The 20,822-nt window shown below is 46.2% G+C and overlaps 1 protein-coding gene and 1 long non-coding RNA gene across 22 annotated transcripts in view; one reads left to right on the forward strand and one right to left on the reverse strand.

Annotated features, from left to right (window-relative positions):
- The first annotated feature begins 3,566 nt into the window (after positions 1–3,566).
- The window catches only part of DNM1 (dynamin 1), a 64,546-nt gene continuing 47,290 nt past the window's right edge, over positions 3,567–20,822 (forward strand). For 12 of the 21 annotated variants that reach the window (XR_009747470.1, XR_009747471.1, XM_061476728.1 and 9 more), the window contains exon 1: positions 3,568–3,898. Coding sequence is in view for 12 of the 21 variants with exons in the window: in XM_061476728.1 (XP_061332712.1) it covers positions 3,738–3,898 (161 nt within the window). In the remaining 9 variants the exon portion in view is untranslated. Of the gene's footprint in view, positions 3,899–20,822 lie in introns of all 21 variants that reach the window. The other 9 variants (XR_009747476.1, XR_009747472.1, XR_009747475.1 and 6 more) reach the window with 1 other exon arrangement.
- On the reverse strand, positions 6,711–17,179 carry LOC133281368 (uncharacterized). Its single transcript, XR_009747490.1, has 3 exons — positions 17,004–17,179; positions 13,526–13,609; positions 6,711–7,016 (listed from the first exon to the last, which is right to left on the reverse strand). It is a non-coding gene; the product is annotated as an uncharacterized LOC133281368 (long non-coding RNA).

Raw genomic sequence — 20,822 nt, forward strand, 5'->3', positions numbered from 1 at the left:
TTCACATTAAAGCACATCCAGAAATATTTATAGCATCTTGGGAGGGGGAATCTCGCATCCTTATTAGTTTTCTTTGCTCACATCTTAAGTTCTTCTACCAAAGTAGAAATAGATTTTTCCTGTCCACACCAGTTTGTAAAATTGTTTTCATTTCAAAGGACACTGTAGTTTTTCAGTATTTCCCATGGAGAATGATCACACAGTTGGTTTTCCTCTTATAACTGCTTCATGCTGCTCCATAAATGACAGTGGGAAGTATTATAAAATCAAAAGGCTCGTTTGCTGCTAACATCCTTGCAACTCAGTTTCTTGCAGGAGAGAAAATGGAAGGCTTTAGGAACGATTTTGAGCGCCTGCAGTTCTCATTTTCATCAGTGGGAGGTGTAAGTTTATAAAGCTTCTTGAAAACCAAGCGCCTGTCTCAGATCCCGAGTTTGGGTCTCTCTGGGCTGTGATTACAATTGCCGCAGAAGCAGTTAGAGCCCACAATAATAATGAGTTCTTGTAGGGGTAACGCTGCAGGCATTACACTGCGGTCTCATCTGCTTATGTGCAGGAGCACAATTTGTGCATCTCACAGTTTCACACTAGTATCAATCTGATGATAAATCTACATAACATTTGCAAGTATTTCTGCGTATTTTTACCAATTCCACCACTCCTTTTCTTCCTTTCTTGTCTGCCTGGAGAGCACCCTGTTAGCTGCCCCATCCCTCCAGTGCACTTTTGCCCAGAGACCATAGTCAGACCAATGATCCCCAATACCCACCCCAAGAACCACATTTCACAAAAATTAAGCACAATTTCCACAGAAAATAAAACCAAATAACATCATGAAAGAATACCTGCAAAGAGAAGGCACGAGCCTTTCTGCTGTACCAGCTCCTTAACTGGCAACATGAGCTTCCTTTCTTTCTCTCTATAGCTTTAAATATTAGCTGTTGACACACTGTACTTGCACAGTTCTTTCACAAACCTTTCTCAAAACAAATGGATTAGTTTAATTTCAGTTTTTCCAGAAAATGGTATAAACCTGAAAGATTATTTCTGGATTGGAGTAAGCTCATCCAGAAAAACACATGCATAGAGTACTAAATAGAGAGTAGAATACAATATAGGTTAATGTTTCTATTGTTAGGAAAACACTGATACCACAGTCAAATACAGTCGGTTTTGTGGCATTATTAAAGGCAGGAATAGATCCATAGAGTGGGGTATGGGGCAAGAATAGGAAAAACATCAAGTCTCTATGTACTAGCTAAGCAGTTAACACTGTTGTCCAGGAGCAGCAAGAGCAGGGCTACTCCCCAGTGGAAGAGGAGCAAGAGGTATTGCCCCTCAGTGTCCAACCCCACGGCATCCAAGGGAGACAAGCAGGATAGACCAAAGATAATAGCTAGATTCAACAGAAAGTCCAGATCCTAAGGCAACAGCGTGGCAATAAGGCAGGTCTAAGGTTAAGCAGAGGTACAAACCTGCAGACCAAGATTAGCTCTAGTGATCTCCAGACACATCTATAGCAATAAAACAGAGTTAGAAAGTCAGCCTACAAACTGAAATCAGAATCAAAGACTCCATAGGCACATAGGACTACACAACCAAGCCAGAGACCAACACTTTCCCATAATTCATCAAGAACTATTTGCCCAGGGCTGAGCTTAAATACAGCTCCTGGGCCTACAAATGTGTGGAGAAGTCCCAGGTGAGGCTAGTCAAGGCCATTAAGGCTTATTAGTACAACTCTTAAATTATGCGAGATGAGTGCAGTGACACAGCTGGTCAATCTTTTTCTGTATTGAAAGCAGAGCTGTGTGGGTGAACTTCAGGTTTCAGTAACCTCTAGAAAAAAAGAGTTTTCTTCTTATAGTTCTTCAAATAAAGCTTCAAAGATCCTTGTAGCCTGAAGTTCCCTGACCATGAGCTCTGATCCAGGGAGGAAAGTAACATCATTCTTCAAGCCTTTGATAATCTCCACTGTTCTTTTTGTGTTGACCTCCAGTGAGGAACAGTTATCAATTTTTGAAGGAAAAAAACAAAGGTTCCTTCAACATAAATTATCAGAATAGCTGCACATATGCTTAAAGACACAGTCTATATTGAGTTTCTTAAGCTTGTATCTTGAGACTTATTGGGCAATTTGCTGAGAGGAAAAAATAGCATCAACAGCCCACGTATGCCCTGCAGTGGTGTTACCCCTACAGATGGAGCTGCTCCCTTCCGTTCCTTCAGTGTTCTTACCTGCACACTGGTGATGTTTTCAGAACACCTTTCTTGGGCATGTTCACTGACGCAGTGAGGCGAGTCCACCCCCTCTGTGGTAGTTCCACTCTCTCTGTACGCCCAGGTAGGTATTTTTGCATGGATTACATTTGATGGAAGCCTGTGAAATCTTCTTTGGAATCATCATAACTAAAAAGTTGCTGTTAAAAACAAAACATAGAGCTCCAAATCTGTTGCAGTTTTTTGTTATTCCTTTCCCCCACCACCCCCAGCTCTCTCTGAGCTGTGAACAAGAGCACTGGGTAGCACGAACTGAGGGGTGTTTGAAATGCAGTGTTCCCCATCCTCCTGAGTCACTGCTAGCCATCGGCTGCTTTTCTGAGCACTTGTTTTTACTGCTGTACTTCCAAACCAAATATGGCCTCACTTTATATTCTTATTGAAACCCTAGCCCTTTTAAAAACACAAAATCAAACCGTTTCCTTCTTAGTGCAGACAACTGATTTTTAAACAAAGCACATAAAAGGAAGCACTTGTTTGTTTTTCTGCAAAACAAACACAGCAACATCTACTGTTTTGTAGCTATAAACAGAAATGGATGCATTTCTCATCCACTTTTGAATGGGGGTGAAGCAGCAGAAGCACAGTAGATGTCTTGTAAACATCCAGTTCAATCATACCAAGTAGTTTTGGTATGCTGGCAGTCCTGTGAGTGCTGTCCTGACACAAAGCCCTCCAGTGTGGGTGGGTCAATGAACTTCACAGGTTCTGAGAGCAAACTGCACCAGACGAATACAGGTGCAAAGACCAAACTGTGTGGTGTAATAACCAAACCATACAGGTACATTGACCAAATCATAGAATCCCAGACTGGTCTGGGTTGGAAGGGACCTTAAAGCTCATTCAGTTCCAACCCCTTGCCATGGGCAGAGACACCTTCCACTAGAGCAGCTTGCTCCAAGCCCCATCCAGTCATCCCTGTGTGTTGCCTGCGCTGTGTAGATGTAGACTGAACTCCGCAGGGATACTGACCCAGTTTGACAGGCTCGTGGACGGTAACCAAGCATGCACACTGACTGGGCCATGCACATCTAGGCTGGGCCATGCTGGTGCATCAACCAGTGTGTCAATCAGCCATGGCACCACACAAACACCGAGGCCTGCGGACAGCCTGTGCTGCTCTGGTGACGGGAGAAGCGAGCTGGCCTTCTCGCTTCCCCCTGCGAGGGGGAAGGCTGCCCCCGCCACCTCAGCCCGCCCGGACTACAACTCCCAGCATGCAGCGCGGCGCCGGCGCTATTAATGCCCTCTGGCGGCGGCGCGTGGCTGTCTGCAGGCGGGGCGGGCTGAGCCGAGCCGAGCCGAGCCCGGGCGGCGTCGAGCGGGGCGAGGGGTGCGAACGGGTGCCGGTGCCCACCGGCCGGGGCGGCGGAAGCCGGGAGAGCCGCCGGTGAGGGCGCGGGGAAGGGAGCGGTGTGAGTTCGCCTGTGTGAAGTAGCCGGTGCCGCGCCGCAGCCATGGGGAACCGCGGGATGGAGGATCTCATCCCGCTGGTCAACCGGCTGCAGGACGCCTTCGCCGCCATCGGGCAGAACGCCAACCTCGACCTGCCGCAGATCGCTGTGGTGGGGGGGCAGAGCGCCGGCAAGAGCTCTGTGCTGGAGAATTTCGTCGGGAGGTGAGAGAGAAACGGGGGGCCCTGGGCTTGGGGGGGGGACAGGGGCACAGCCGCCTCAGGGGCAGTGCGGTGCGCGGGCAGAGCCGCCTCAGGGGCAGCGCGGTGTGCGGAGAGCGCGGTGCGCGGGCAGAGCCGCCGCACGCACAGGCGGTGCGGGCAGTGCGGTGCGGTGCGGGTAGCGCGGGCAGTGCGGCTCACAGCAGCACGGCTCTCCAGCACAGCGCCGGGGTGCGTGTGCAGTGCGGTAGCGGGGCAGCGCTGCAGGACGCCCGGGCGCTGCGGTGCAGGGGCGAGGGGGGGGAGCGTTGGAGGGCTCCCCGTTTGTGGTGGGGGAATCTCCGCAGCGGGGTCTTCCCGTTTTTGCAGCACCTTCGCAGTGTCGTGTGTGTGTGTGTGTGTCCCAACCCGCGCCGTTACATAACGGGAGGGGATTGATGTGTCAGTGGGAACCAGCCCCATCCCCTCCCCGGCTCGCTGCGGGGCCGCCGGGCTGGGGTATCCCCTCGGCGGGGCTCTGATACATGGATGTTGTCATTAGGAATGGAGGGAGGAAGCTGCGGCGAGGTGGGGGGTGGTGGTGGTGTTTAAGTTTAATCTGCTCCATCCTCCTCCCGCAGCCCTGCCTCGCTGTCCTCCATAGCGGATGCCATGTCAGGAGCTGCAGGGAGGCTATAGGAAGGACAGGGTTGTTTCCCTCCTATATGCTCAAATCCCCGCGTGCTACCATTTTGTGACAGGCAATATACTGATGCTTTCCCTTCATGTGACCTTCGCATTCATCATCTGCAACTTGAGTCAATTGCAGCGCGTCCTGCCTGGCTATCTGGGCCAGTGTAGACACACAACACCTGAGGAGGGGAGGGGGGTGTTCCTCAGCTTGTTTCTGGCCTCGTTAATTAATGGTATTCAGTGATATCCAGGTTTTACTTAGCGAGGTGTTTTGTTATGCTATGAGTGGCACATGGGTCGCTGGAGACTTGCCTGAGAAGCCGTGACTGCTGTGGTACCTGGTCAGATGCTTGTGTGGGTTTTTCCTCTTCCAACAAACTGCTTTTGTGACCACATCTACTGGGTATATTTCCCCTACCGCTGCTTTTCCTTTTAAGCTGTTTGCTGCCGGGTGGCTTACAAAGGTTTTCTACTATCAGAAGGGTCTGTGGTGTGTATGAATTGCTTGTTTCCCTGCAAGTAGCCCCAAATTCTGGACCTGTGCAAGGGTAGCCTCGAGCACCGAGTGCGAGATGCGCTGTCTGTAGTAGAAAGGCAGCACAGGGATTGTATCTGGTGCAAAGAAAGCATGGTCAGAATAAGATTACTGTTTTTCTTTGCTATAGATATGCAGTCAAAGAGTTTGGGATCCTTTCTAGCTAACTTCCAGCAGTCCAAGAGGTATCCCCCAGGGATGCTGGGAATCATGCCAGGGGAAGGACATTGCAGGAACAATTTACTGAGCCTCACTCAGGTCATAGAGTATCCACTTATTTGTCCATAGACACAGGAAGAAAATAACAATTCCTGCCACCAAAGGGAAAAGCTTGCTGTGCTGTAGCTTTCTAAGAAGGGGGAAATAGGTCTCTTGAAGTACATGAGCAAAACAGGTTCACCTGTTGGCTCTGCTGTTTTCATGCTTTCAAAGCACTGGCAGCCTCCTCTCGTAAATCCTTTCTAGAGCATCTATGCAGTCAGTGCTGCAGTGGCGTAATATGTAATGTGTGGCTGTTGGGCTTGTGGAAGGGCAGCCAGTGCATTGGGGTTTGCTGCCCCTGTCTTTTGGACTAAGCAAACGGAAGGGAATATGTTAATCCTTGCTGTGTCTCCATTGCTCCAACTGAGAACCGGGGATTTTGTCTTGCCTGGTGGAAAAAGAAATGAATTCCAATTGTTTTCTGTCTCTTTCTGATGACTGCTGTCCCAGGAGAACTTGTGACCTCGCTGTGTCCCATCAGTCGTCTTTCTAGCAGCAAGTTATAGTGCTGTGGCTTTTAGAAAATGAAATAATGAAGGGTCCCCTGAGCAGAAGCTGAGACCTGTCTGTAGAAAAGCATTTACAGGAAATAATTGGAGTGGGAATGGAAGATATGTCAGAGTGAAGAGGTCTTTCTCCATTTGATACCCTTGAGTGCTGGCTGGTTTAGAGATTGGTAACTTGAGACATCTTGCCACAGAATGTGTGTGTATCTGCTGCAAAACCCAGTCGTGTTATAATAATGTTGGGGCTCTGCTATAGTGTGTAATTTCTCTTCTTTTTGTGTGGGTATTGGTAACCATGATAAGGAGCTATGGAAATGGTATCCAGAATAAGCGTGGCTCCTCAGTGTAATTGTGAGAGGGGTTCTTGTCTTGCCTGAATAGGCATCAGAAGGAATTGCGTGTAGGCCTACTGTGTACAAATACAACTATTGCTGTAGTGTGGATATGACATATGTCACTGCTCCAGCTTGATACCAGGATGGTGGTGCAGCTATTGCTCAGCAGCTGCTGACTGCACACTGAATGTGAGTGCTGATGAGTTTCTCTCTGAGTGGATGGGAATGTGCAAGGACAAACGCTGATACAGTTGGTACTGACTGCTGTGCTCCACGGGGACACTTCAGCAGAGGGGATGGTTTCCCTGCTCAACACCTGCAGGGCTCCTTTCGAATTGCCATCGAGCCATGCTCATGCCGCAGGGCAGCACACTTGCCCCCACTGACAGACCTGGCCTGTGGCAATGCAGGATTTCAGCCTGGGGCTGATGCTGGCACCTTGCACTGTATCCCACGCATGCTGGAAACCTCTCTGCACAGAGGAGGGATGCTGACTGCAATCAATATGTAGTTACATGGCTTACCAAACAAATCTTTATTCTCCTCCTGAACGTGATGCCTTAGTAGTTACTACTAATTGCTCTTCCAGTGTCACTTACTCTGCTGTTAACAGATTATCCAACAGTGCAGAGCCTGTATTTATAATACCAGATGTCAGTGTGGCTGCTATGTGTGCTTTTGCTGCCGGAGACTCAGCATGGTGACGGGGATACCAGCTAATGGTGATTAAAATCACTGAAGAGATGAGCAGCCACGTAGAAGCCAAACAGGTGACACATCTCTTGTAGGCTGGTTTGTCCTGGGCCCCAGAACTGCAAGGAAGTTTAATTGGGTCAGGTCCAGGTGTTTCCTGTTGGTGTGGTTATAACTCAGGTTGGAAGGGCCCTCAGGGGTCATTTAGTCTATTCTTGTGGTGTTGTTACTTCCCTGCTACCCTCTTTCTTTAATTAGAAGGTCTTAGGGCAGGCACCAGTACCAGCCAAATTGCTCTGATGAAAAGAACCAAGTGTGTGGGATTGCTAATTTGACTTGAGAGCCCAAAGGACTGAGAAGGGGGGAATGTATGAGACATCCCTCAAAGCTGTTCTACAAGCATTCATGTTCATGCTACTCTTATTTTACCATTTAAAAACTAACAAATATAAGCCAGGTTGAACGGGGTTTGGAGCAACCTAGTCTAGTGGAAGGTGTCCCTGTCTGTGGCAGGGGGCTGGAACTGGATGATCTTTAAGGTCCCTTTCAACCCAAACCATTCTGTGATTCTTTGAAGTGTGTGTTTTGTTTGGTTTTTGTTTTAAATTCAAACAGCTGAGTGCTGTTACACAAATCTTTGGGTTTGTGGGAGTATTACTGTTACCTCTGCTTTACAAAAGGCAAGCCCAAAAGCACTGGGTTGTGTTCAGATGGCTGTGTAAATGCACCTTGTGGTCTTGTTTGCTGATCTAAGGAAGTGCACTGCTTCAGCCCTGCAAGGACAGTTGCATTGTGCTTCATGGAGAAAACAAGGCACCTCTGGCTTCTGGAGAACAGATGGCTTAAGGGGGCTGCTGAGGAGGCAGTGACTAAGGACTGGGAATAGTAGGTGGAAGGACTTGAATGGAGGTGAAACCATCTCGTTTGTCAGGGGAGCAAAGCAGTGCCAAAGGTGTGGGAAGTGAATCAGCGTTTACTTGACCCCAGGCTGGAACATTACCCCAAAAGCTTCCTCTCTTGGGAGCTTTTTTTTGTCCCAAACCAAATAGGGGCCCTTAGGAGTCTGTCATTGGACTCTGATGGTATATGCTGGATTAGTTGATGTTTATACGTTACCTGGAAGGAAACTGACCTAAATGAAATTGTGTTGTATTAACTTGGTCTCTCCTAGCAAACTGAAATTTCAGTATAGGTAAAGAAGCAGGTAAAATGCAGCATTGCAATGCCTGTGGCAGTGGTAAGGATAAATACGTATTAAGCTTGGTACTTGTGCTGCAGCAATTGCCTTGACAAGACCAGGCAGTGTGTGCTGCAACTGTGGTTTTGCCTTGCAGCATCATATACTGAAAATGCAAAGCCAGATCTTGAAGTCACAGGGCTGAGTTTGGCTTCAGGCATAATAACTTGTTATAGCAACTTATTTTTGTATCTCAGTCTTCCCCAGTCGTTTAGAGATACTTACACCCCCAAGATACGATGAGGGAATGTTGCCTTTGATAACATGTACTTTACTTTGTCAGGGGAAGCTTCCCCAGCAAAATACCTCCAGAGACCAACAGCAGTATTTGGCAACTATCTAGAAGTGAAAGATCCTATAGGGACGCATGCGGTGTTGTGGGTACTTGGCCTGTTCAGATACTCCTGGAAAACTGTTTTGTCAATGATCTTTGTGCTTTGAAGCTGCTCAAGCTTCCGCTGTAGTACATGCTTTGAGTGCCATGAAGAGAATTGAAGGTTTAAGTCTCCTAAGAGCCATAGCTACATATATATAGATTGAGGTTGTCTGCTGTACTGGGGGTGCTGTGCATCAGTGCTGTATTGTAGTGGCAGGTTTGGGTAAGAAGATAGACTCACTAACTTGCCCTGCTCTGGCCACAGAAGGGCTCCTTAAATATTATTCTTCTATTTTATTGTTTTGATCTGCTTTGAGATACAGTTGCATGCCCAGAGTGTGAGCAGAGAGTAATTGCAAGTCATGGACCTGTAGTAGTTGTATGATAAATACATCTGTGAGCTGACCAAATCCTGTGGTGCATTTGCAGGTTAAAGACATAAGCATTGCTTGGGAGCTGACTTACGTAGGGTTGCAGAGGATGGTAGAAGAGCCAGGAGTAGGATTCTGCTCTTTAGAGAAACAAATTGTGGTCAAATAATAGTCATTCAAATGGCAGCAAGCCTTTGGTCTTCAGTGAAAAAAAAATACCTGTTTTTCACTTCTGATTAATTGAGGAAGGAGGAGAATCTGGACCACTGGGGGGAGTGAATAATGTGGTACAGCAGGCTGCAAGATAAGATAATTTACCTTAAAAGAAATCTCTGAGCAAACACTGGTGGGAGGAAGAATGCTAGGAGGAGATACATAATTAAGTTAAAACATGGAGTAATATGGATAGCTGTGAGGGAGGAAAACCATGTCTCGGAATCTCAATGTCTGTGGATGCAGCAGCAGTGTCTGCCTGCATTTGTCCTCTGACTACTTGCTTTACTGTTCTGTGGGTTGGCTCAAATAAATACAAGTCTAATATCTGTTCTACTTGGAGCAGCGGTTGGATGTTCTCTGCAGATCTATCTGTCTGACTCTATTCTTCAGCTTAACTCTTTAGTGATGATCTCATACTTCTGGTAACTGCCCACTAGCTTTATATGCACATGGAAGAGATCCTTATGGCATGTCTCAGATCATATCAGAATTTACCCAGGGAAAGGAAACTGGCTTTTATCTCCACTTTGGAAGCTGATGCTCAGTATTATGCAATTGGGGTTCTATTTTTAAAGGCTCCGAATTGTTTTCAGAAGGCAAAGTTCAATACCTAGTTGGGGATGCCAAGCCAAGTCCTTGAACCTATGTTCTCCAGATGCTCTGAGCAGGCAGAACTCTGCTAGACTTAAATAGAAGGTGTGGGAGTCTGCAGCACCTCCTACTGAGGCAGCTTCTGAAAATGTTATTCTAAGGCAGGAAGCTAATCCCCTTCCTGAGCTGGTGAGTTACTGAATGTCCCTGCTTTGTACTTCAAATTTGAGCCTGTTTATACAAGTGTGAGTAAAAATTCTTCAGAGTGAGGATTTCTTGGCATCTTTAAAATGAAACGTTGAGGAGAAATGGAAGAAGTTGACCACTTAGGCTAAGTTAATCAAGAAAAGGGTTCTTGCTGTGCTCTAGCTGCTGGGGTGAAACTCATTATGATGCCTTGAGCAGTGAGTTTATTAGACAAGAGCAAACCCATGTGTGCTCCACCCATGTGAGCCAAGAGTCAGATGTTTGTTTCAGGCAGTTCATTTGAGTGGCAAAACAAGATTTACTGAAGGGGTGGTGGGCAGTCACCTAGAAACGTGCAGTGTTCAGCCTGTATGCCCAATGTGAAATTGGCTTTGAGGTGACATCTGTGAAAGGAAAGTTACTGGTATTATGCAGGGGATGAACGTGTTTCCTTGATACACCACCAAAAATCTTTGGGTGTAAGGCTTTCCTTCTTGGACTCGCAGATCTGTAACTGTATGAGTCAGAGTAGTGCCGGTTGGGAGGAGAGCTGAAATGAAATCTAGTTCAGAATAGAAAGAAATCTAGTCACGTGTGAGGGGAAAACAGCTCGCTGATGGGACAGCTTCTCATTCCTCTTGAAGCTTACCTTTCCTGATCTCAGACTTGGTTTTGCACATCCCGATAGTGAAAGCTCAAGGTAAAGAAATACTAGCAGATGGGCATGTTCAGCCTCATAATAGAGTTCTGTTCTCAGCACTGAAACTAATTTACTTTATGACTAAGTTTCTTTTATACCACATTCTCCATCTGTAAAAAGGAGAGGCTGTTCATGTCATGGAGGTGTATATCATGAGTAGACACTTGAAATAACACTAGAAAAGGTTAACCGTAAAGTAGGAAACTCTCCTAACAACAAATGAAAACTCTGCAAGGGTGGCACAGGGATGTCTGCCTCAGCCCTCAAAACCTGTCTCTATAACTGGTGTGCCAAGAGCTTTAGCTGTTCATGCAGCTTTGTTTTATGGCTAGTCACGTCTGCTCTGCAGAGTTTGGGACTGGGGCAGCCACCTTTGGCTGCTGGCATAGATCAGATACTGGATTTGAGGAGTCATGGTATTCTTAGAAAGCATTGGGAAATGAGAAACTGCACTAGATGAGCTGGTAGCACTTCCATTTTTGAGCAGAGCCTTTCAGAGCAGGGATGGGTATCACAGCCTTATAGAGGAGTGTGCCCAAGGGTTTGCTCCTACTGACTTGAAACACCCAGATGGTCTGGTTAGACTGCAAGCAGGGCTGGTTCCGAAAAGCTCCAAGAAGCTATTTGTCCTCCTTTACATTTCTCTATGAGCCTTCTAAAGCATGCATCATGCTTGGTTTTGAGTGAATTGATGGAGTTTAGTCATGGCAGTTGGTTGTCTTGCTTAGGACTAACTGCTGTAAATATTGGGGTGGTTGGGAATAGAGGGCTGAGACAACATCTCAGCGTTTACTGAGGAGCAGTGCATCAAAACATTGCGACTGGCAACTGAGCACAGTGTTAGAGATTTAAACGAATAAACTTTGTACTTATGTCCAGCTTCTTGTTTTCAGCGTCTGGTTAGTGAAAACTTGAATAATAAGTAAATGTAAAGTGGCTCAGTAGTTTTCCTAAATCACCTTATACGGATGGACAGACAGACAGTGAAGTTGTTGACTATTGCTTCCTCTATGACCTTCAAGCTTGTCACAGCTCCTAGACTGGTGCTGACTATAATAGAGAAGTGCTTTTCTTCAAGACAGTAGAGGAAGAGTGAGCCCAGAGTCTGAGATCTAACAGTGTCTCTGATTGTTCTCTGCCATGTTAGATGCTCTGAAAGCCTTGGCAGCCCCAGCCACAACCAAATGGAAGCGAGATGGTGCTTCAGTCCCTGGTCAGTAGCTTCTTGCAGCTCAACACAAGATGCTTTTGGGAACATCTTGGAAGCAGACGTTATGCAAGCTCCTCAAGCTGTGTCTTGCTGACTGGAAGCAAACTTGCCAACTTCTGCCACTTTTCTGCAAGTCTTGTGACTTGTGTGGCTTTTCTTAGAGCCCTGGCCACAGCAATTCAGCTAACAGAGGAGCAGTGTAGCTTTTGTACTGAAACCAGCAATTTCTAACATGGATATTTGAGGGTATATTTTTTTCTTTAAAAGATGCTGTCTCTGTAAATGCTCAAGTATAAAGAATCCAGAAACTTCTAAGACCTCTGTTGTCAGCTTTTCCCTTCCTAAAAATCAGAGCTCAGTCCTAAAACTATAAGCTCTGCTAAAATACTTGTTTTAGTCGTAATGAACAATAAATTACACAAAATGAGGTTTGGAATAAGCCCTGCACCTCACTTGTGACTGAAATGGGAATTGAACTTGAGCCTCTGGTGGTGAAAATACCATTTTAATAATGTATTGCCTCAGCAATCCCCTTTAACAATCCGTTTCCTGTTTCTTATGGCTTTAGGTTCCATAGTTGCAGCTGTGTTGAAGGGTGAAGAGTTAATACTACTGTAAGAAACATGAGAATTGCTGGGATCCCATCTTGATGCGAGAGTGGCCACTGTAGTACATGGGATGCCTGAGAGAGGACATAGCTGGTATTTTGGCTGCAGAGCCAGGCAGTGTTGCTGTGGGGCTGTGTAAAAGCTGAGCATAAACTGCAGCCATAGTTCAGAGTAGATTTTCAGCTGTGTTTAAACTCAAAGCATCAATGGGCACAAATCGACAGAGATGCTGAGTAGTCACTTCTCAACATCTGCAAATGTTTTTATAGCAGAGCTAAGTTACCCTTGAGAGCACTAGCAAAAAACTACTATATTTGCCTTTTTTCTTTTGAGACCAGAGATCCAGGGATAGGGGAGGCTGTGCTGAATTTCTTAGAACAAGGAAAGAGGTGCCTAAAGGCAAAAATCCTGCAGTCTTTGTGTAGTTCCTTCTCTTTGCCTTCCTGCCACTTTTGCATGTGTAAATGTAGAGTAACTTATGTAGGATCTGGCTCAGTTCTCTGACCCTTACAGTTTTTATGCTGCTATTTAGCTCTACTAACTTGCTTATAATTTACTCTGAACTTACACTGGTGTGGGTCAGGGTGGGGTCCATCGATTCAAACACGTGTTGGGTTTTCTCTCTTTCAGGCTGCTGTGATCTCTTGAGTAATCTCTTGCTATTTCTTAAGCTGATTGTGCTTTTACTTTTAATAGAAGCTCCCCTATGAATAGCTGGGAATTGTTTAAGTGTGGTGATGGCCTTGAGAGGAGATCTGTCGCAGTGGGGTTATAGCTGGAGGTAAGGAGGAGACTGGAGCACCAAAATGCGGAATACCCTCAGGGACTGGTGCATGACATGTGTCACACTGCAGAGCTGGTGCTGCAGCTCCAGTGCCAAAGCTCAGGTCACCTCTTCTACATCAGTGCAGCTCTCAGCAGAGGTGCCAGCAATATTCTTCTTCCCTCTGGGTTGTCCTACTTTGATGTTCCTGTTCCTAAGCATTACTCCGTTTATGCCTTTTCATTCAAGATGTTTGTTATGCCAGGCCTGCAAACTACCCAGCACTCCAAACCCATCTTAGAGAAAGGGATCTATTTCCTGAATGAATTTGTATAGACTATTGAAAGAGCGATATTTAAGGAATACTTACTGCAAAAGAACAAGTGAAGCAGTGCATTATCACTTGATATTTTGCCATCCTCTGTTTGGACAAAATTGAATTCAAGCTGGATACCTGGACAGGCAAAAGCGAATGTTGTTAGAAATAAGAGTATTGGTTTGAAGGGGTGAAGGGAAAATACCAGGGGAAGGAAATACCCTTTACCTGTTGGAAACAGGGGAAGGAAGTACCCTTTACCTGTTGGAAACAGGGAAAGGAATGGAAGGCTGAAGATCCTGGCCTGATTGTCCAAGTCATTATGCCACAATTCTGCTGTAGATTTGGAGTGCCCATTAATAGGCAACACTAATTTTGACCCTTCTCGGCTTTCTGAATTTAAGCCCTTGAAAGCTGTCCATGAAGACATAGGCTCCCTTAGAAATGCTGTAGATGTGTATCTGTAATAGACATGCCCTTTTGTCATCTCCTGTGGTCAATGCTACTCTTGACCAGAGAAAAATGTTACCTGGGACGTGAGGTGTGTGGTTGGTCAAAAGGACTCCGGCAGACACATTGGAACCAGCTAGGAGGTCAAGCACTCATGTCTTCTGGGACTATTGATCCAGCTTTCTTTCTGGTATAATGGAGATGGCTTGTGTTTTTTGAAGTAGAGTTTAATGCCTCTGACTTTGCACTAGAGGTGTTGAGTAGTCATGTGTTGTTTTTACTTCAAGGGATGAAGCAGCAATGCCTCTGCACTGTGTTTCCAAGCCAGGGTTATCCTAATTATATCTAAAACTGCGGAGGTGCAGTGCATTGCCAGGAGCCTGGCACTGTTCCTGCATACTTATCTAGGCAGGGAGAGAGAAGCTGGCATCTGAAATCCCTTCTGCAGGACAACCATGCACCTGGGACAGTTTGATCAGGATGCTGGAGTGCAGCATAACTCAGTTACCCCACAGAACTCTGGCCTGCTGGAGGGGAAATAGCCTCCCTCCCAGTCCACAACACTGCATCTTACCACTGACCCAACATAAGTTATCAGGGTACATGCATTCAGTTTTATAAACTCACCACCCATGTCTGGCCATTCATAGCACATCATGGCTTGAGGTGTTATCTCCTTTCCTCATACAGCTTCCTCTTGGGTTTGTATTAGTGGGCTCAAAGTGATTTGGCCTTTCCCAATGAACTCTTTCAGTTGTCTGGACCCTTTATGGCATTCAAGCTCTGGGGAGACTGTTGCCTTTTCTAGCACACAGGGCTGTCTGGGAGTGCAGGAAGCGTCGCACTGCACTGATGTAATGTGCCTTGAGCTATGTTTGTTCTTCTCTTGGGTCTTGCAGCAAATACCACGATTCCAGAGGTGGTGGAGCTTTGACAAGAAATCGAAGCTGACAGTTACCATGAGTGTTTGGCGTCTTTACGTTTGGCATTGTACCTGGTTTCCTTCTCTGAAGGAGGGAAGGGCAATGATGGGGATAACCCCCTTTTAATCTAGAGGCTCTATGTGATGAATAGCTTGAATATGTTACTGCTGCACAGTTAGAGGTATCCCTGAAAACAGGAGAGCCTTTACTGCTGGACAGCCCTTATTCGAGACACTGCAGCCTGACTCCAGAGAGCTAGGACAGATTAAGACACTGCTGGTGGGAAATAGCAAGGTCAGCCTGTTGCTCATGGGTCTTAGCGTATGTTAATCCTAGGGTGTTATTGTGGCTGTGCCTTCCCATCAGTCATTCCCAGTGTTTGTGTACAGCTTACCCTTTTGTTTTCCCCCAGCTCAAGATGCAGGTGCTGTACAGGTTGTGGTTTTCAAGGCTGCAGCCCTTCTGTTATGGCAAAGGCAGGATTTGTCTGTAGTTTGTTTGTGCCAAAGAGCTGTGTTACTGCAGTATTATGACAGATCAGTGCAGCTTGAGAATGAGACAAAGATGCTGGATCATGGGTTTACCTTTATTGCTGTAACTAACTGTGCTTCTCCCCTACAGCCATCAGGACTGGACTAATTTGATGCTTTAGGGTGTTGAGGAGATTGCCTGGAAGTTGCAGGGAGATTCTGCAGATACAAATCTACGTGATGTTTTTTTTTTTGCCAGGGCATCCATCCTTGAGAAGGAGCAAAAGGAAAGCTTGCTCTCCTGCTATGATGGTGAGAAATCAGCAAGGCAAGCAGAAAGGTCTGGTTTACAACTTCTGGGGCAGAGAATACATCACGCTAGTGCAGCGTTTCCTGTGTCTCTGGAGGCCTCTGGACCCAGGCAGTGCTATTGCTTTCCCCTGGAATCCTAGTACTGTCACCCAGATCTAGTGTTATGTTTGTGTATTAGAAGTGAACACAGCCCCATTTTCCTGGGATTGTAATTCTTGAAATCAAAGCTGTGTTTTCCACAAACATGTAATCCTTAATCCTTATTGCTGCATCCATTTGGGACCCAACAGGTTGCTTATTACCTTGAGTTCCCAATACTGTCACGTAGAATCAGTGCTGTGTTACTCTTTACCTTGATATCCCAAGGCAAGAGCCAGGACTTCATTTTTCATTACCCAAAAGATCCCAGAGGAAGCTGCTCAGCAGCAGTGCTGCGATTTTCCACTCTCTCAAGACTCTTTCCTCCCCCAGCAGTGCTGCCCAGAGTCAATGCGGCGTTGCTATAATGGGCAGTGACTTTTTGAGATCAGGCAGTGCACTGGAGGCTCTACCACTCTGAGTAATCCTCTGCAGTGAAATGCAGAGTTCCAAACAAGCAAATCCCTTTACAGTTATCTGCAAAAGTACCAGGAGGAAATTGGCTCTCAAGTGCCCTTGAGGAGTTGGAGTGCTCTCCTTTCCCATTTGTGGTCTACATCCTCACGTGTTCTGGGCTAACCCATCTGCAGGGAGGGATCTGGCAGATAAGTCAGCCCTCAAAATGGAGGAGGGAAGGGATATTCCCAATTAATTTTCTCATAGCAGAGATGCGCTGAAGCAAATGACATCTTGTGCAGGGTAGTTTTGTATGGCAGGAGTACCTCTTGTTTCTCCTGCAAACTCTTGATTTACAGCTTTAGTGACTTGCTTAAAATCTCTCAGCCTTAGCAGCTTGGGGCTGATGCACAGCAGTGAGGGATGCAGGAGCTTTGTGGACTTCAAACTGATTTGTTTCTATGGAGACAAGTAGATTTCACCATGCTGTAGGGAAGAGGGAGGGGAATTACCCCCCTGGGCCTGGTTTGGGCTCTCAGAGTGGATTGGCTGCACTGCAGTTATAGAGCAGCAGCCCATGAAGGGATTATCTGTCTAGTCAGTGATAGGGAAAGAAGCACATGGATCCAGTCGGGTCCCATTGCAGGCTTCCTCACTGGGGATGGCACAAGGCACTGTCACTGTGTGCCAGGATTCCCAAGGTCACAATCCCCCATAGCACTTAAAAGCAAAGAATGTAACCTTGATCACTCAGCCAGAAAGGAGGCTTGTGACTGTGTCTCCTGCCCAGACATTGTGGTTAGGATGGTTAAGGTGATAAATTGTGTTCATACTTTAGCATACCTTCTTCTAGGCAAGACCCAAGACCTCTTTGTGGTGTCTGCAAGGGCTGAGGGGAGCTGAGATCTCTCAAACAGGCTTCAGGTGGTGCTTGCTGATGAAACAACTGTGTTTCCTGTTGTATTTGGTGTACAGCTTTCAGAAGGCTCCAGCACCTGAAGTCCTGTGGCTGGGGCTGATTTTGAAACCCGTCTTTCTAAAATGAAAGTTAATCTCATGAAATCAAAGAAACCAAAGCATGAATACAGATACTGATCAAACAGGTTCAAATAAGAACAGTGTCATAGAATCACAGATTGGATTGGGTTAGAAAGGACCTTAAAGCTGATTCAGTTCCAATCCCCTGCCAAAGGCAGGGACACCTTCCACTAGACCAGGTTGCTCCAAGGCCCATCCAGCCTGGCCTTGGACACTGCCGGGGGTGGTCTGTAGTACTGAGTCTGAATGGATACCAGATCCTAGTGCTGGCCCTTCAAAAGGGCTGACCAGAGGCCCCAGCAATGACTCTGGGAGGGAAACCTGAGGTTCCTAGATAAAAGGAAAGCAAACCATGAAAAACTGGCGAAAATGGTAACACCTTTGTGTGTCTGAGCCTCTTCCCAAGGTAATTCCTTGCCTGTTTTCTTCCCCTTCTACAAATAGAGCCTACAAATGTAGTGTGGGAGCTGTGTAACCTTCTCTAATGGAGAGAAATTCCAGTTGCTCAGCTTCTGTCTCCCCTCATTCTATTTAGGGACTTGAGTCCAAGTTCTGTAAACTGAGTCAGGGATGGAGTGCAGCTGTAGCAGAAATTCTTGCTTTATGCCTTGTAACGCAGCCAGAGGTGATCAGATGCGGTAACCCTTGGTTATGGGTTTGTGCATCAAGAATGTAGCAGCAACATCTCTGCCTTATTTCAGGTGATCTAAATAGATCCATAGTGCACCTCAAAAGTCAGGGTAGATCCTGCTGTAAGGTTTACCAAGCATAAAGCTGGAAGACTGCTGTAGCCATAGAGAAATCCCTGGGGCAAACTCTTGGCTGTGCCTCTTTACTCTGTGAGCTGGCAGACCCATAGACCATTAAATGAAAGTGTAATACCTCAAGTGTAAGAATCCTTTTGACCTCGTTGGATGTCTTTTGCCCTGTGGAACTGTACAGCCACAAAGCTCTGTAGTTCTGCATCAGATGAACTTGAGCGCAGAGGCTCCAGTGCAGCGATGACTTGGCATAATGCACTCAGCTGTCTTCCAGACTTTTGGTGTGTGAAAGAGAAAAATCAGCCCAAAGGAGTCAAATAAAAATAAACATAGAGAAACTTCTTATCTTATCCCACTGCTGGGACCTGCATAGGGGCATATGCAGGAGAGGGGCTGAAATAGAAAGGAGGGAGATGCAGAAAGAGGGAATGAGAAGCACTGCCTGCAGTGGCTCCTGGGAACCAGTCTGTGCAGTCAGAGATAAGCCAGAAAAGCAGAATTTAGTGAGCTCTGGGAGGGGTAGGGGGGAAGAGAGCTGTTTCTGAGCAAGTGTTTGTGCAGAAACCGCTCTGCACTTTCCTTTTTGCTGTAGCAGCGTTTGCAAAGGTGCTGCAGGCTGAAGTCTGAACACTGCCACTGCAGCTGAAGTACCAGTGATGTGAGGGAGCATTGCACGTATCTCCTTTGTAGTTGTCTGACCCCCTCAGCCCACGCTTGGCTCAACAAATGGGTTCTGAGTGGAGGAAACACATTTTTTGATTAACACTGTTGATGTTCAAGGCATGTGGGTCCTCCCAGAGACCCACAGGAACACGTAAATGTGACTGCATTTCGGTAACGAAAGGCTTATCCTGTTCTGTGGGAAAGAGAAGGTTTATGCTTTATCAGAAATTGCTAAGGTAACACAGGGCATAGACTGTCACCTCTGTATATCTAGATCAGTGGCCAAGTACTGCATCCTATGATAAGACAAGCCCTGTGGCTGAGGTGGGAGCTCCATTCAGCTGCTGTGTCTCCATGGCACATCATTTAGTCCCAAATGTCAGTGAAACAAACCTCACCATTATGTGTGTTCTCGAGGAACTGGCCTTGACTCGCCAGACTTGCTGTCTGTAGGCTTCCAAACAGCCAGCCCTGCACTTTTCTATGGAGCTGGATTCCCTTGGGGGGGGCAGTCTCCTGAAAGGTTTCTTGTCTTTTTGGCAAAGCCTGTGATGTGGGGTCATGATGGCTTCTGAAATGTTGCCTTTTGTAATAAATGTAGGTTGTTAATGTGGCTTTATTTACTCCATATGTTAACTCTGTGTATGCTACTTTGCCTTTGGATAAGGTGAGAGCACAGTATGGGGAAAAAGATGCAGGAACATGCAAAAAGATGCTCTGGAACATATGTCCTGGTCAGCTGTAAAAGAGACAGGGGAAACAAAACAGAAAGATGATTCTTAGTGTTAATTCTGGAGCAGTACATGTGTGTGAACGTGTAATAAAGCCTATTTCTATAATTTTTTGTTACAGTGAATTAGCATAATTGCTATCCTTTCGTGTTTGAAGACCACAGTACCCCAGTCTCTGTTAATAAAGGTATTGTAGACAGTGTACCCTTCACCTTTGCTGGGGACCTGTGTTGGCATCAACTGCAGTGCTGTGCAAGGGAATAGAAGAACTCGAGGCAGACAGGGGAATAGAAGGTGCAAGCTTCAGAAATTACTTTCTAGTTCATGATCTGTCCCCTCTGACGCTTGTTTGCAAGTTATTCAGTCAAATGCTATAAATTACTTCAGCTTACACTGGCATTTGTGCTTTGTCCTGCTCGGACAGCACCTATGAAGTTTGTGAGACAGTCTCTGGGAGCTCATCTTATGTACGGCAGAACTCCCAAACTTGAGAGGAGGTTTGCTTGGCCTTTCTTGGTTACTACTCTAGGTTGCTACACTGGGGACAAATAGCTAGGTACTAGAGATGCTGTCTGAATGCCAGAACAGCTTACCAAAGCAAGTGTCCCAAGCCAGCACAATAGTGTTAACCTCCCTTTGAGCTGCTGTAAGTAGGAACTCAAGGTACAAGGCAGTGGGAAGCCTTCTCTTGAATTGCATTGTTTCTGGTAACATGTATATTATGATGACACTCATGAACTATTGCCTGTCTTTATTTTTCACAATTGTATTCTTGTATAATGCATCATTGTGCACAATAATATTGCCAGTATGCTGGAATGTGGTGTACTTACAATAGATCTTTAGTTCTATATGTATCCATTGTGTGACCAGTACCAATTACAGCCTAAGAAATATTATACCAAGTGCTTATGGAATTTCTTTCTTTCACTGTGGGTCAAGACTAGGCCCATGGTTGTGCTGTGGGGATCGGTGGGTAAATAACACTCATCCCGTGGCTTAAACTTCTGAGTCTAGAAGTGTTAACCTCAATGGAAAGAAACGTGGCTACCTGGGAATGAGACTGACCACAGGACTGAGTCTGAAGGACTGGCGTCCTAAGGGCAGAATAAAGCAGAAGAGCAGGTTGATGGGTGCTGGTGTTCATAATGCACCTGCTTTTAAATGCTTGCTCTTTGTGTTGGCCTGTCTGGCTTTTTTTGTTTGAGAAGCGCTTTGGTTCAGGGAAGATAAGAGCCCATAGAGGCCACAAAGTCAGCAGGGAAGCAGAGCCTCAATCTGTAAGGCAGCCTTTGTGTTGACCTACTGGGTGATAAAGGAAAGAACAAATTTTTTCCTCTTGCCCTGTGTCCAAGTTCCAGAATTGCTTATGAGTGTACTTGTGTGTCACTTGAGCGATGAGAGCAGGAAGGTGCTCTCAAGGGCAGTTTCTGCATCAGGCTTCTACCTTCTGGTAGAACTAGATGATG

This window comes from Pezoporus flaviventris, unplaced genomic scaffold, assembly GCF_033815535.1.
Source record: "Pezoporus flaviventris isolate CSIRO_AGI_PZ_B2104156 unplaced genomic scaffold, CSIRO_AGI_Pfla_v1 ptg000097l, whole genome shotgun sequence".
NCBI lineage: Eukaryota > Metazoa > Chordata > Aves > Psittaciformes > Psittacidae > Pezoporus > Pezoporus flaviventris.